The sequence below is a fragment of the Trachurus japonicus genome, chromosome 20, assembly GCF_045865225.1.
Source record: "Trachurus japonicus isolate A0001 chromosome 20, Traja_1.0".
NCBI classification, from domain to species: Eukaryota; Metazoa; Chordata; class Actinopteri; order Carangiformes; family Carangidae; genus Trachurus; species Trachurus japonicus.
Window position 1 is genome coordinate 666,380 of NC_140926.1, and position 16,016 is coordinate 682,395.

At 41.3% G+C, this 16,016-nt stretch overlaps 2 protein-coding genes across 2 annotated transcripts in view; both read right to left on the reverse strand.

Moving 5' to 3' along the window:
- Positions 1 to 16,016, reverse strand: part of palmdb (palmdelphin b) — a 168,632-nt gene that overhangs the window by 89,853 nt on the left and 62,763 nt on the right. The gene's annotated exons all lie outside the window — the stretch shown is intronic.
- LOC146965787 (CBY1-interacting BAR domain-containing protein 2-like) lies at positions 3,125 to 15,223 on the reverse strand. Its single transcript, XM_085763976.1, has 9 exons — positions 15,129 to 15,223; positions 12,637 to 12,886; positions 11,279 to 11,347; positions 10,471 to 10,572; positions 9,444 to 9,449; positions 8,545 to 8,649; positions 4,340 to 4,487; positions 4,149 to 4,252; positions 3,125 to 3,296 (listed from the first exon to the last, which is right to left on the reverse strand). The coding sequence occupies exons 1-9, from the start codon at positions 15,221 to 15,223 to the stop codon at positions 3,147 to 3,149; spliced, it is 1,029 nt and encodes a 342-aa protein (XP_085620102.1). The 3' UTR covers positions 3,125 to 3,146.

Consider the following 16,016-nt stretch of genomic DNA (forward strand, 5'->3'; position numbering starts at 1 on the left):
GGCCAGTTTGACTAAATGTTGAACTATCCCTTTGAGGTCAATTCAGCTGGTTGGTGTGTAACGTCATGGCAACACACACACACACACACACAGACACACAGACACACACACACACACACAGACACACACACACACACACACACACACCTCCTCTTCCTCCTCCTCCTCCTCCTCCTCTCTGTGTTTCTTGTTAAGTGCCATCTGCAGTGCCATGTTCGACCTCAGTGACATCATGCAGCATGGATGTGATGACAATACTGTGAACAATATGTTTTATATCTGAGGAGCCCAGTTATATCTACACACACAGACACACAGACACACACACAGACACACACAGACACACACAGACACACACACACACACACACACACACACACACACACACACACACACACACACTCTCTGGTATCTACCTGTTTCCTCCTGCAGCTCGACGATGACGATGATGAACATGAACTCTTTCTGTTTCAGCTCCGACCTGAGGATGTTCATTAAACCTTCCTGAGAAACCGCCGCCGCCGCCGCCGTCACACGGGCTGATTATTGATTATTGATTATCGATCACTCGTGTCTTTGATTGAATAATGTTTATAACGACCGCCGCCGTCTCACCTGAGGGCGATGGCGGCGATGAGACGATGGTGGCGGTGGTGGTCGTGGTGTCGGAGGAGGAAAGAAGCTGCAGCTCGTCCTTGTTTCCTGTATTTCTCTGACTCATGATGCTACATGCTACGTGCTAACCAGTCGTCGCTGCTCGCCGTTCGTCCGTCGTCCCGGCTAAGCCCCGCCCCCCCGGCCCCCACCAGCTGCCTGTAGCTCCGCCCCCCTGGTGCCTGTAGCTCCGCCCCCTGGTGCAGGTGAACGGCTCAGAGCTCAGAGAGAGAAGGACCCTCCAGAATCTGTTTCCATGTTTCCATTGTTTCTCTGTTTCACCTGCATCATAAACACCACACACACATCCATAGTAACCCCCCCCACAACCCCCCTCCCCCATAGACCTAATCTCCTTGTTGTTTACATTCTACTTCCTGGTAGAAAACCAGCTGTAATGTGAATGAGATCAATAGTAACGAACGAGAGTTTAGCTATATATCATATTTTTCAGGCCCTGTCACCGTTTAGACAAATCTGAAATGATTGAAGAAACATTACTATTTCTGTGTGTGTGTTTTGTGTTGCTATGTGTTGTATTTATTCAGTTTGGGGGAATCACAGTGTCTAGAAAGCATCAGTGGCTCAGCTGACAGGGACAGCTAACGGTAGCTAAGCTAACGGCGGTATCTAAGCTAACGGTGGTAGCTAAGCTAACAGCAGGACGTCAGCTGTTAAAACCCTCCCGTTGTGGGACACGACATGAAACTACTCCAGTTAGCTCAGTCATGTTGGAACTCAGATATCCGCTGGAGAAAATATTTTTTCATGGAGCGTTTATTGAGTCACTGAGTTATTAAAGTTAAACAGCTAGCTAACCGTTAGCCCGGCTAATCTATGATAACCATGACTAATTACAAAAATGTGCACACAGAAATAGTAATGTTTGTCCAATCATTGGTTTTATAGACTTTACAAACATCAGATTAGTCTAAACGGTGATATAGTGACATGAAAAATTAGATAAATATAGAGAAACTCTCGTCCGTCACTATTGTTCTCATGCTGGTTTTCTACCAGGAAGTAGTTGTAAACAACAAGGAGATTCGTTCTATCTCTGATCCTACAGGTCGTTGGTTTGACTCCGCCCCTCTCACCTGTTACTTCCTGTTGGTTGTAAACCAGGAAGCTCAGACTTGTTGTCCACGTGCACATAGCTGCTCTGACTGAGGGGGGGTCTGGGGGCTGTATGGGTGGGGGGGGGGGCTGGACACTCGGCTTCAGCTGCATGTTCTTCACTGTTTGTTTGTTTGATCAAGATGATTTTTTTTGTTGCCATTTTCCACTTGATTTTTCTTTGACTAAAGTTCTTGCACGGCCGCTTTGTCAAGAATTAAACACTGATGAACTCACCACAGCGTCTGGCTCCCTGTGTTTCACACTGTCTCACCTGTCTGGGGGGGGGGGTCATGTGACCTGTCTGGTAAGAACTACTAGATCACTGTACAAGAGAGTAAGGACAGCATTGGTCCAATGGCAGCGCCTCCTGGTGGAGGAATATGGGTTTTACAAAAGAACTGACATCTCTGCATTGTTGGTGAATGAGCAGTGTGGTGTTTTCAATAATTTAAGGACATTTATAGATCACCCACGTTAATAGCATCATTGAGGATCCTTTACAGATAAACATTAACACATAGGAGAGTAAAAAAAACAGTTGTCTACATGAATGTTTCAATCTACATTTTATAATAAACAGATTCTAAGTATAATTTGATATGACCAAGACACCTAAAAACAAAAACACGGCCGTTTTCATCAATTTACCAGCAAGTGGGCAACACACATACATTGGAGTGAATGGGTTTTCTGGGCTCTTTTGCAATACCCACATCCTGCCACTAGGGGGGAAAAACCCTTAAACCCTTAAACCCTTAAACCCTTACCACGGGAGTCAATGGAGGTGTCGTTACTCTCTTATTCCAGTGCTCTAGTAAAAAACCACCTGAGTCTGAGCTGGAGAATAAAAGAAGAGCTCTGATGAAATAAAATCTTTTTTATTGGAACTTTTGCACGTTTTTTTTTTTTTCATGGTCAAAGTCAGCAGTGACATCATCACAGAGCAGGAAGCCTATTGGCTGATTCTGCAGCTCAGTTTCTGTAATATAAATCTTATATCTAAGCTAATATTATTGTTAAATCACATCACGAGTCTCAAACAATATATATATTTAATGTTTTTGATAATTTTCTTCTAATTTTATTTTTCTAAAACCTGGAAATCATTGTGAACCAATCAGAGCTGTAGTTATGTGTTGGTGCTGCTGTCGCTAGGCGGACTACAGGTCAGCGGCCTCTCTCATTGGTTACAACTCTTACACATAGTGTTTTTGTTTGAGAGGTAACCAATCACCTGCCGTCTATCGATCAGTGAACGATCCTCCGATGATGTCACGTCTCTTAGCAACACGGGCGGTGAAGGGGGCGGGGCCAGGTGACAGGTGTGTGTGTGTGTGAGTGTGTGTGAGTGTGTGTGTGTGTGTGTGTGTGTGTTATTGCTGCCATCGGTGCCTCTGAGTGAACCGAGCAGCGTACGACTGTCTGACGACGTGTTGCTCTTCCTCTTCCTCCTCTTCCTCCTCTTCTTCTTCTTCTTCATCTTCCTCCTCCTCCTCTTCCTCGACGCCTCTCTGTCGCTCAAACTGTGAATGAAGTCACGTGACAGCTGTCAGGACTGAGTGTTTCTGCCTTAAAGGGACAGTTCAACATTTAGTCAGATTCTCTATATGGCATTCAGATATAATATGGACATTTATCAGCCGGTCATTAAAGCAGCATGAAGATTACCAGAGCCAGTAGTTGAAACTATCTTCAGTGTCTGTATGAAAATCTGTCCTCAGGGAAGTAAATGTTCTGGATGGTCTGAACCAGAGGTTGGGAGGCTGCACTCAGGCCCACGGCTCACAACACATAGCCACATATAACACTAACCCTACAGGCAAATTAAATTGGCACAAAACCTTATTTAGGCCTACTTCAACTTTAACTTTAACGTAGTCATAGTGCTATAGGTTCATTACCTTTAATTATCTTTAATAATAACGTATAATTATGTAACATTACGACACATGAAGAAAATACTCTGAACTACTTTTACTCTTTTGAAATCCCTCCGCCCGTGTCTGGAATGTAGTTCCGGCTGTATTTCCCTCTAAAACAACTCTGTGTGGTAACGTTGTGTTATTATCTCATAGCGTGGTGAATGTGCAGCTCACAACTTGTCCACCAGAGCGTTGTGGAGTTGTTGGATTGTGTATTTGATGAGTTTGATGAGGGAAACCAAGAAATCCCATAATGAGCCTCCGTAGCGTAGCTCTGAGCAGCTCACGGCTCTGCTCCGCCGTTCTAAAAATAGCTTGCACCGACAATTAAAGGTAACGAACCTACTGCTATGACTATAGGGATTATTATGGTGGGAGGAGGATCTGACTAAATGTTGGACTGTCCCTTTAATCCACCACTCTGTTGCTATGGTAACGTGACGTCAGACTCACCCTGTGGCTGTGTGTGTGGCCGGTGGGCGGAGCCAGAGTCGACCTGACGCTCTGAGCCGGACTCAGGTAGCGACCGCTGTCGAGGGGCGAGGACAGGTGGTCGCCTGGCAACCGGAGACGTCCGCTGAACAGCTGGAGGGGAGGTTGTCATGACAACAGCTTCAAATCATGAAGTGGCTGATGTTACACACACACACACACACACACACACACACACACACACACCTCCAGGTCCTTGTGGACGTCCATGCTCTGCAGGTTGTGGTGTGTGTGTGAGTAGATCTCCAGAGCTTTGGCGTGGAACAGCATCTCCACGGTGACGAAGTCCGAGAAGATCCTCTGTAGGAGAGAGATGTGGCATAACAAGCAGATTTAACATTTAAAAGCTAAGTTTGACTCTCCAGAATTAAAGGTACAGTATGTAAGAAATCTAAAGCAACTGGCCGTAAAATCCTCCTAATATGTCACAGAGACTCAGGAATAATGTTCATATTCATTAGATTCACATGACGTCACTGTGTTTCTGCGCCGCCATATTTGTGTCCGAATCAGGGCGATCTGGGCACAGATCACAGCGTCACGTTACCAGAACAAGTGGAGTAGTAGGAGGAAATCAGCAAGAGACCGAAAATTTACGTTATTTGAAAGATGCCAGGATTATATTGTGCTGTTGACTGTGATAGCAGTCGCCAAAAAAACCCGGACTGCAGTTTTATTCCATCCCAAAAGACGTAAAGTTATAGGCGGAATTGACTGCAGGCATCTATCAGTGGCAGCGTGGGCTGTGACAAGTCTCACAAAAAGAGGGGATTCACTTTTTTTTTAATAACATGGATATATTGAATTCTGCATTTTGATTACTTTCTTATTAATTACTCACTGATTCTGCATTTAGGGTCTTTTATTTCTGTATAACAGACCGTTGCTAAGTAAAACGGGCCGTTGCTAGGGACGCCGCTCTGATCAGCGGAGCAGGGCAGAAGAACTATGAAGGATTTTTACCTTGTGTTTCATTTTTACCAGCTTCAGACTAATTGTGATGTTAGAAAAATGACTTGTAGCTGGTTAGAGGGAGAGTGGAGGCTCTCTGCCTCCCTCACCGCTGCTGGAACCAAACCTGCGATCAGAGCGGACAGAGCGGACGGGCCAGCGCTGTGTCACAGCTGTGACCAGCTGTGTCTGTGCCACCGCGAGTCCGTGACACAAACGTGTCTCGTATCGTCATCTCTTATGACAGACAGGACGACATAAATGCATCGTAACATTTACATGATAATTCATCAATCTACTGATTGATTATCAAAAAACAACTACACACGAGTCGAAAGGAGGAGGGTGAGGAGCAAACAGCGGAGAAGTGACCGGACTAAGGACTTTGATCAACAGTACGTCTCAAATTAATTAATTAATTCATAAACTGTGTAATAAGTGGGATAATATAGGGTTTGTCTGTTGTTATAGAGATATAAACCCAGACAGGATGTATGAAACCGTCATTTTGTCAAGAAACTGTCATTCCATCCTGCGGTTTGCATGCTGTCATATGAGGAGACCTGTCAAATCGGACACAAATATGGCGGCGGTCCCTTCGACGTGACGTCACTGCAACCCATGAATAACATGATGAACTCACCAACAACAATAATAGTCCAGTCATTTTATGAGAAAAGGTTAAACAAATTGCAACAGAAGCAAACTCATCTGATTTTGTCTCCTCAACATGTCCTGAGTGAGGGAAAAAAAAGCCCAGAAGAATCCCATTAGAGGAAAGTTTAGAAAAACACCCAAACATATCCCATTTATACGCATATAAAAAATTTTTTTCACGTGAATAGGGTAAAATTTTTCAGATTCAGAGAACATTTCAGATTCAGAGAACATTTCAGATCCACAACTACGTTCTTCCTAGGACAGATGACGACACTTTAACCATTCATGTGTATGGGGTTTGTCATTACAGATATCTACAGTTCAGTTGCAGATATCCACTATGTGAATTACAGATATCTGTAACTGAATTACCACTAGTACTAATTCCAGTTACAGATATCTACAACGTAATTTTGCCTAGTCAAAACTTAATTACAGATATCTGAACAGACAGGGACATGTAGATATCTGTAATTGAGGTGAATTAAAGATATCTAGAACTGTAATTATGACTAGTCAGAATCAAACTGTAGATATCTGTAACTGGAATTAGTACTAGTGGTAATTCAGTTACAGATATCTATAATTCACATAGTGGATATATTAATTAATTAATTCATAAACTGTGTAATAAGTGGGATAATATAGGGTTTGTCTGTTGTTATAGAGATATAAACCCAGACAGGATGTATGAAACCGTCATTTTGTCAAGAAACTGTCATTCCATCCTGCGGTTTGCATGCTGTCATATGAGGAGACCTGTCAAATCGGACACAAATATGGCGGCGGTCCCTTCGACGTGACGTCACTGCAACCCATGAATAACATGATGAACTCACCAACAACAATAATAGTCCAGTCATTTTATGAGAAAAGGTTAAACAAATTGCAACAGAAGCAAACTCATCTGATTTTGTATCCTCAGCATATCCTGAGTGAGGGAAAAAAAAGCCCAGAAGAATCCCATTAGAGGAAAGTTTAGAAAAACACCCAAACATATCCCATTTATACGCATATAAAAAATTTTTTTCACGTGAATAGGGTAAAATTTTTTACCTTTAGATATCTCCATGAAAATTACTGAGTTGATTACTTACATTAAGACAAACAAAAAATGTATTACAAGTTTTTTGAAATTCTTTGTTAACATGAGCACATTTGCATAAATTTGCATACATTCCACCGTTTTGACGGCACATGTAGTATATATGAGGATGTGGCTGTCTTGAAAAATTGCAGTCATCTTGAAATTTAAAGTGGTCAACTTGTCGGTTGACCGATGGAGTCAACTCATTCCAGTTTTCATGCCGGTACCACCACAGCAACTTCATATATAGGCTACATGTGCCGTCAAAACGGTGGAATTTATGCAAATTTATGCAAATTTTCTCATGTTAACAAAGAATTTCAAAAAACTTGTAATACATTTTTTGTTTGTCTTAATGTAAGTAATCAACTCAGTAATTTTCATGGAGATATCTAAAGGTTAAAAATTTTACCCTATGCACGTGAAAAAAAATGTTTGTATGCGTATAAATGGGATATGTTTGGGTGTTTTTCGAAACTTTCCCCTAATGGGATTCTTCGGGGCTTTTTTTCCCTCACTCAGGACATGCTGAGCATACAAAATCAGTTGAGTTTGCTTCTGTTGCAATTTGTTTAACGTTGACCCCTTTTTTGGCCTAAAATTACTGGACTATAGTACAGCCAGAGTATTTGCATTAAAAATATTTTTTTGCAGACTGCAAATCATGTTTATGTTTTGAATTTACGTGTTTACATGTTGCACCACCTAGCGCTCTCTCCCAGTCACAGCGGCGTCAGTGGAGTTTCAGCCTCAGTCTGGTTCCACTGAGCTGCTGCTACGACTGGGAGAAAAAACCAGATCGCTGTGTTTTGAATTTGACTGCAGTAACCTTTTTTGGCCACATTCTTACATATTGCACCTTTAACATTGTAGATATCAACAACGTCTTTCTGACTGGTCGTAATTACATTTTGAATAGTTGGATTTTTCATTCAAGATATCTGTAATTCAGTCAAAAAGAACATTTCAGATCCACAACTACGTTCTTCCTAGGACAGATGACGTCACTTTAACCATTCATGTGTATGGGGTTTGTCATTACAGATATCTACAGTTCAGTTGCAGATATCCACTATGTGAATTACAGATATCTGTAACTGAATTACCACTAGTACTAATTCCAGTTACAGATATCTACAACGTAATTTTGCCTAGTCAAAACTTAATTACAGATATCTGAACAGACAGGGACATGTAGATATCTGTAATTGAGGTGAATTAAAGATATCTAGAACTGTAATTATGACTAGTCAGAATCAAACTGTAGATATCTGTAACTGGAATTAGTACTAGTGGTAATTCAGTTACAGATATCTATAATTCACATAGTGGATATCTGCAACTGAATTGTAGATTTCTGTAATGACAAACCCCATACACATCACGTCATTTGTCCTAGGAAGAATGTAGTTGCAGATATCTGAAATATTCTTTTTGACAAGAGGTAAAACTGAATTACAGATATGAATAAAAAATCCAACTATTCAAAATGTAGTTAGGACCAGTCAGAAAGACGTTGTTGATATCTACAATGTTAATTCTGGAGAGTCAAACTTAGCTTTTAAATGTTAAATCTGCTTGTCATAGATGTCAGATACACGTCATAGTTAACCAGTGTGTGTGTGTGTGCGTGTCTGTGTGTGTGTATGTGTGTGTGACCTTGACGTCCTCCAGCTTCTGCCTCTGGAACTCCGTCACCGTCTCTTCCATCTGTCTGACGCAGCGCTGAGCGTTGGTCGAAGCCTTCTGGGCGTCCACCTCGGCCTGCCAATCAACACACACTCACTACCAGGGCCGTTGTCTAGGGGAGAAAGGTGGTGATAACTCTAGGGGCCCAGCGCCCAGTGGGGCCCATAAAAAACCCCAGTGGTCTAATCTTTGTATGACTGATTTATTCTGCGTGAGACCCTGACTAATACTCATAGTACACTGTAAAAACTCAACATCTTTCCAAGAATATTTGTCTTATTTCTTGTCCAAATGTCTCATTTCTAGTCAAAACTAATCTCTTTCCACTTAAAATAAGACTCATTACCTAAAAATTAACTTGGGTTTAGATCATTTTCACTTAGATTCACAATAAATTGAAAAATCTGCCAGTGAAAGTAAGTTTTTTGTGCTTGTAATAAGGAAGAAAAACTTGCTCCACTGTCAGATTTTTCTACTTATTCCAAGTGAAAATCTGCTTGATAGAAGTAAAAAGTGTCTAAAAACAAGCTACTTTTAATATGATGAGTATTATTTTAAGTAGAATGAGATTTGTTTTGACTAGAAATGACATTTTGGCTAGAAATAAGACAAATATTCTTGCTAAGATACTTGAGTTTTTGCAGTGTAATGCTGCATTAGCATCAAAACAAAGAAGGCTAAATAAAAAACGATGATACATACGTAGTCTAAGAAAAAAAAAGGAAAAGTTAGGGGGAGGGGCCCCCTTTAGTATTCTTTAAGGGGCCCCAGAATTCTTAGCAACGGCCCTGCTCACTACAGAAGCTCCGCCCCCTCGGCTCAGAGCTCATGACATCATCGTGACATCATCGTGACATCATCTACGTTACCTGGGACTGAAAACGACGCGTCAAGGAAGTGTAACGAGAGGGTTTCAGCAGATTATATGAATGTGTGTGTGTGTTCTTGTTCTTACTACGTTGTGAGGACCGACGAGAGTTTTTAACAACAAAGTGAGGACGTTTTGACAAGTGAGGACATTTTGACAAGTGGGGACATTTTGACAAGTGAGGACGTTTTGACAAGTGAGGACATTTTGACAAGTGAGGACGTTTTGACAAGTGAGGACATTTTGACAAGTGAGGACGTTTTGACAAGTGAGGACATTTTGACAAGTGAGGACGTTTTGACAAGTGAGGACGTTTTGACAAGTGAGGACGTTTTGACAAGTGAGGACGTTTTGGTTTCTACAGTGTTGGGCAAGTTACATCCAAAATATAATACATTAGGCTACATATTAGTAGTTACTATCATTTTAAAGTAATTAGTTACATTACAATATTACTGTCTCAGAATTGTAATGCGTTGCACTATTTTGCATTACTTTTGAGTTACTTTCGCCAAAATAACGCCAGAAATATGACTATAAAGCCCGGTTTATTGCAGCTGATGTAGCATAATGTCTGTGTCGGCCTCTGAAGCTACTAAAGCTACGTTTTGTGGGTAATCTACTAAGAGTAAATGCCTACAGTAAATAACAGCACGTGCAAACCGCAGGGTTGTAATCGTGTCCTCTGATAAGTTTTCACACATTTTTATGAAAACACGCATTACTTAGATTGTAACGGGTAAAATATTACTGAAATTTTTTTTGTAATGCGTTATATTACCGCGCTACTGCAAATAGTAATACATTACTGTAATTGCGTTAGGGTTAGGCTAACCCTAACCCTTTTGTAACGCGTTACTCCCAACACTGGGTTTACATAAGGTTAAGAGTGGTGGTTAAGGTTAGGCATTTGTTTTGGATGGTTAATGTTAGGGTTAGGGGCTAGGGAATACGGTACGTTATGTTAAAGAGTGTCCTCACAAAGATAGCATTACAAGGACGTGTGTGTGTGTGTGTGTGAAGGATACGATGGTCTGGCGGTCCGCCGGGTTCTTCAGTCTGATCTTCTCCGTCTTCTGCAGCTCCTTCAGCTCTCGGCTCAGGTCGCTGCTCAGCTTCTTCACCTCCGCCTGATGGAGGACGACCAGAGGACAACAGAGGACAGAGGCTCAGGCTGAAAACACCTCTCTGTGTTATTAAAGGAATAGTTCACCAAAAAAATGAAATTCAAATTGACTGAAATTTACTGGAAACAACGTCATTTAGGACATTTTTACAGCCTCAACAGTCCTGTATTGAATTTGAAACGTGACCAGACTTGTCTCAATGAGGTAGTTTCCAGTAAACTCTGGACTATCTCCCTTCAAGACACTTGGATTGCAGTGGATGAGCAGTGTGGAGGAAGATTAAATGGTTGTTGTGTAGTTTTATGGACGTTTTTGTGTCGGTCCCTGCAGTATTACTCTCATATAAAGTTTTGGTTGGACTAGGAACCGGCCTCCCAGGTCTCCAGATGACCTTTGAGGAATAAAAAACTACTCCGGAGTATTCATCAGCATGAGGGGGAGTCAACAATGACACAATGAATACAATTTTTTGGTCAACTATTCCTTTAAAGGTCCATTCTGCTCATTTCAAGGGCTGTTAATGTGACATTGCAGCCCAATGGGGAGCTACTGAAAGTTCCCATCAATAAAAAACTATTTATCTCATACAAGCTGCCTGTGTGACTCCTGCCTCCTCAGGTGGACAAACAGAACTGGTCCAGTTTAATGACATCCATCCCTGTGTGTGTGTGTGTGTGTGTGTATGTGTGTGTGTGTGTGACAGCTTCACCCTCTTGGTCTTGATGATGTCGCCATAGGCTCTCAGAGGAGACACCACTCTGCTCTCCAGACGCTCCACCTGCAGACGGACAAAGGGACAGAGATCTAGACAGAGGCCCAATCCCATTTCTCTTTTTTACCCCTACCCCTAGCCCTAGCCCTAGCACTTGCCCCTTGAAACGGAGCTACAAGGGGTAGAGGTAGAAAGTCAACCCCTATGAATTGGGACACCCCTTCAACAGTCCACTGGCTTTTACGTAAGCAGATGCGGCGAGCTTTTACCCAGAAATCCAATCGCCTTGTACCATAAATAAATAAAATAAACCTTACTGCAGACTGATGTGTTGATAGTAAAACATGTATTTCTTGATGTAAATGTGGTGGTTTGTGTCCGTAGGCTCCAGAGCCCCGAGGCAGCGCTGCTCTTCTGTCCAATACACACAGGAAGCTTCACTTTACATTCAGACTAACTAATGCTACTGATACAGCTGTTAGATTTCATCACTGAGACCAACATTTATCTCCTAGAAATAATTTAACCAGCTGGTGGTAAACCTCTAAAAACCTGCGGGTAAGTTAATTAGCGATCGTTTCTCCCCCGGGATGACGACGTAGTTTGGCCGGCCGAGCAGCTCTGCAGACCGGCTGCTGTCTCTGTGGAGCTTCACTTCTCCGAAAAAACATCGGAGCAAACTTCTAACCAGCCGTCATTTGAATAAACTAACCGCACATTTGGGACCTAAACAGTTACTTTCTCACATGAAAAAATATTAAAACTTAATAAAGTGACGTAATAACAGCGCTAGAGCGGGAAATAAAACAGCTTTTCGTTTTACAGCTACCGCTACCGGCTGCCGCAAGATGCATTCGGTAACACTTTACAATAAGGGTCCCTTAATTAACGTTAGTTAGTACATTATTAAGCATTAATTAACTGTTTACAGATATATTAACAATCATTATTATGTATTACTTAGGATTAGGAAACACATTAATTAGTGTAGCCTATTAGTAAATGTTTACTACTCAAAGTTAGTTAACAAATTTAAAAGTTGAATAATGTAATTAGTTATCATTATGTATGCATTAGCCTACTCAGCATTAATTAACACATTAGTTTATATATTAATGCTTAATAATGTACTAACTAACATTAATTAAGGGACCCTTGTTGTAAAGTGTTACCAACTTTTCATACCCTTTCGTTTGAAGTGTGCCTCTGAAAAATCTCTGTTTGAAGGGGTCTGTAGCCCGACCACTCCCCCCTACCCCTCTGTCCTAACGGGAACTGGGACACCCCTACCCCTACATGTGAACGCGCAAAACGGAGGGGTAGGGGTAAGTGATAGGGCCAAGGGAGAGTCCTACCTGAGCCTGCCTGTAGTCCTGCACCATGGACATGTCCTCGGCCAGACACCTGAGCCCCTGCTGGACCTCCTGGTCCTCGGAGGAGGACAGGCTGTAGATGTGGGACACCAGCAGGTCGGCTTTGTCCCGCAGCCGCGCCGTCTTCCTGGTGTAGGAGCCCAGCAGCTGACACACCTGCCCCAGGTGCTGCTCCGCCTGCTGCACCGTCTGCTGCAGGTGGAGCACCTGGACATCTCTGGAGGACAGGGGGACACGTCAGCGTTAATAACAGAAGGGTTATTTGTTTGTTTATTTATTGGATCTCCATTAGCACCAGGACATTAGCTCGGCTGTTCTTCCTGGATTCCAAAAGTTCAGTCGAAGTTGACCACTACTGTATTCCTCCAAATACATCAAGGATAAAGTAGAACAAAACAACTAACACAATCCCAACACACGGATACAATCACACAGTAGACGCAGACATACGTGTAACACAAGACACGATACACCACCTATAGCCTACAATACAATCAAAACTCAATAAATATACACATACAAGGGGAAGGCAACACAGTAAAACATACAAAAATCTAAATAGTAATCTCATAGGGCAGAAGGAAGAGAACAGGCACCTCATCATATAGCAGCATATACCAACTACTGCAGCTGCAACATTAGAAGAAACTGTTTGAGCAAGAATTTATACCTCTCTTTAGAATCTGTTAACACAATATAAAGTGGCAACGAGTTCCACTCTAGGATGGCTCTGAACAAAACAGATTTCTTCATCACATTAGTGTTGGCTTTAGGCAAAGTAAACCTCCCTTCTATAGTGTCTTGTAGGATAATTATGTTGACTCCACTGATGTGAAAACAAACAATACAAAACATTTGGAGACTTGTCTACAATAATATTCCTAAGGAAGTTCAACAAAATGTAAGAGCTTCTTTGAGTGACAGTTAGCCAACCCAGTTGCTCATGCATATGTGCCACATTAGTCATGTAGGAGCACTGTAGGACACAGCGTGCTGCTTTATTTTGTGCCACTAGACCAACTTGGAGAACAATAATCTAGCTGTGACAAAACTAATGCATTTGCAACTTGTTTGGCAATATCTTGTGATATAATTTTTGACACTCTTTTTACCATTGAAACCCCTCTTCCCATTTTATTCACAATATAATCTACATGTTTTGACCATGTTAGATGTTCAGTTTGTCAGGGATGTGATTCTGTTACTACGACTACATCAGACAAAGGCTAGGCAAGGCAATTTTATTTGTATAGCCCGTTTTTACCACCAGTTTGTCCCAAAGGGCTTTACATCCCATCATAACAACATCCTCTGTCCTTAGACCCTCAAAATACATACAAAGACCATATGCATGAAAACACAAACACGGAACTCCAAACCCCTTCCAACCCACCCACCAACAAATTGAGAGAGAATAAAATAAATAAATAAAAAAGAGAAATAATGACAGAACAAAAAAAGGGAAAAAGTCGAGAGGCAAGGTAGACAAAAGCTTGTAAATCTACAACCCGTCCATCATAGAGGCTGACAGTGTGTCCATATACGCCAAATAGGGTTGCCACATCTCTGTAACTGTATTATAGTCTTTCTTGAGTGTATATGTAATTTTTTTTCAAGTGGAACACAGGACAGCTCTTCATTTCTGAAACCCGTCTTCCTATGGAAAGTTGGGAGTCAGATTTCCATGCACTTCCTGGCAACACACAAGGCCACTGAGAGAAACTTCTTTTGAGCTTTTCTTAATCGTGCATCATATTAGTAGTAGGCTCTCTCCTAATAAACAGGTTTGAGGATCTAATGGAAGATGCACTCCTAGATGTTTTGTCGTGATGTCAGAAAAATCATGCCAGAGTGTGTTAAGTTTTGTGCATAACCAGCAAAAACCTGTTTTACCTAAAGTCAAAGAAACATAAACTAAATTTATCCTCCAGAACAGATCTGGTTTAGAGGTGGATCAGTTTTCTTTTTGTACTGATGAAGATGAAACTCTGGAACATCTGTTGTTGTTTTAATGCTCTATTACACAATGTTTTTGATGGTGTGATATAAAAACAATGTATTTTTCTAAAAATAAATGATGTGCTGCCATTTGAATTATATCATATCATGTTTTATATGGATCATCAAGCGTTGTCTGTTTCAGACACTATTAACATCATCATACTGTTGCATAAATATCATTTCCATTGTGTTAAATGGAGGAACTCTGCTTCCTTCCTGGTTTTATTCATGATTTTAAGTTTTTTCATCGCTTAAAAAGATTTAAAAAAGCAAATATGCCAAGAAATTAAGCCTGGACTCTGCCCGTCTGCTGCTATTCTAAGTTATGCCCATATATATGTACAGTATTTTATTATGTTGCTGCTCTGGTATATGTTACATTTAAATGCCTGATTAAATGCATCTTTGACACCTTAAATAAAGAATAAAGAAGCTCATCATTAAAGTCCAGGTGAGGAGTTCAGGGCTCTTACCTGGAGAAGAGGCTGTTCATCTCCGTCTCTGTCTGTTGTTTGTCTGTTTCTTGCTCCTGCTCACCTGCATCCAGGTAACACAGGCCGGTTGCCATGGAAACACCACAACAGATGAGACAGGAAGGAAGTCCCTCCAGCTGCAGGAGGAGACGCTGCTGTGAGCCACATGATGGCGGCAGAGCGTCACGAGTCAGAGAAGAGGGAACTTGTCTTATTGGTGTCAGGTGCAAACATAAAAGTACCAAAAATAGAATAGAATGAGAATTTAGAGAATTAAGAATTTAAATAAAATAAGATAAAATAGAATGAATTAAAATATTCTAGTGCAAAAGATATATATAGACTATATACAAAAAGGAAATATGCATATACTATAAATACACATGTACTATATAAAATAATATAATAAAGATATATACAAAACACTACTAAATAAGTACTAAATATTGTGCAAAATGTTGTAGTGCAGAGTGACTGTCCATAGGTTTTTTAGATGATCCTCCATCAGCTTCTCATCATCCACACAGCTACAGCTCCACCTGCTGCTGCCTCACCGGTACTGCACCATGTCACACACACACACACACACACACACACACACACACACACACACACACACACACACACACACACACACACACACACACACACACACACACACACAGTGACTAGTGTCAGTAAAGTGTGTAGTTTCACAGGGGAGAACTCATATGTATGATTTTCTTCATGGACAGTGAAGGCATCAGAAGCTCCAGACCGTTGTTGTTGTTGGAAACACTGAGACACTGGACAGAGAGGAGGTAAGACACGTTTTTATTTAGTTTTTATTGAGTCTTAGTTGTAGTTTTTATTTAGTTTTTATTGAGTCTTAGTTGTAGTTTTTATTGA

Bases quoted from the DNA above. Each gene is read 5' to 3' on its own strand.
- LOC146965787 (XM_085763976.1), bottom strand. From the start codon at position 15,223: ATGGCAACCGGCCTGTGTTACCTGGATGCAGGTGAGCAGGAGCAAGAA. The intron at 4,253-4,339 runs GTGTGTAACATC...TCCGGTTGCCAG, and splicing joins GTGTGTGTGTGTGTGTGTGT to GCGACCACCTGTCCTCGCCC. The intron at 3,297-4,148 runs GTGAGTCTGACG...CTTCATTCACAG, and splicing joins GCCACACACACAGCCACAGG to TTTGAGCGACAGAGAGGCGT.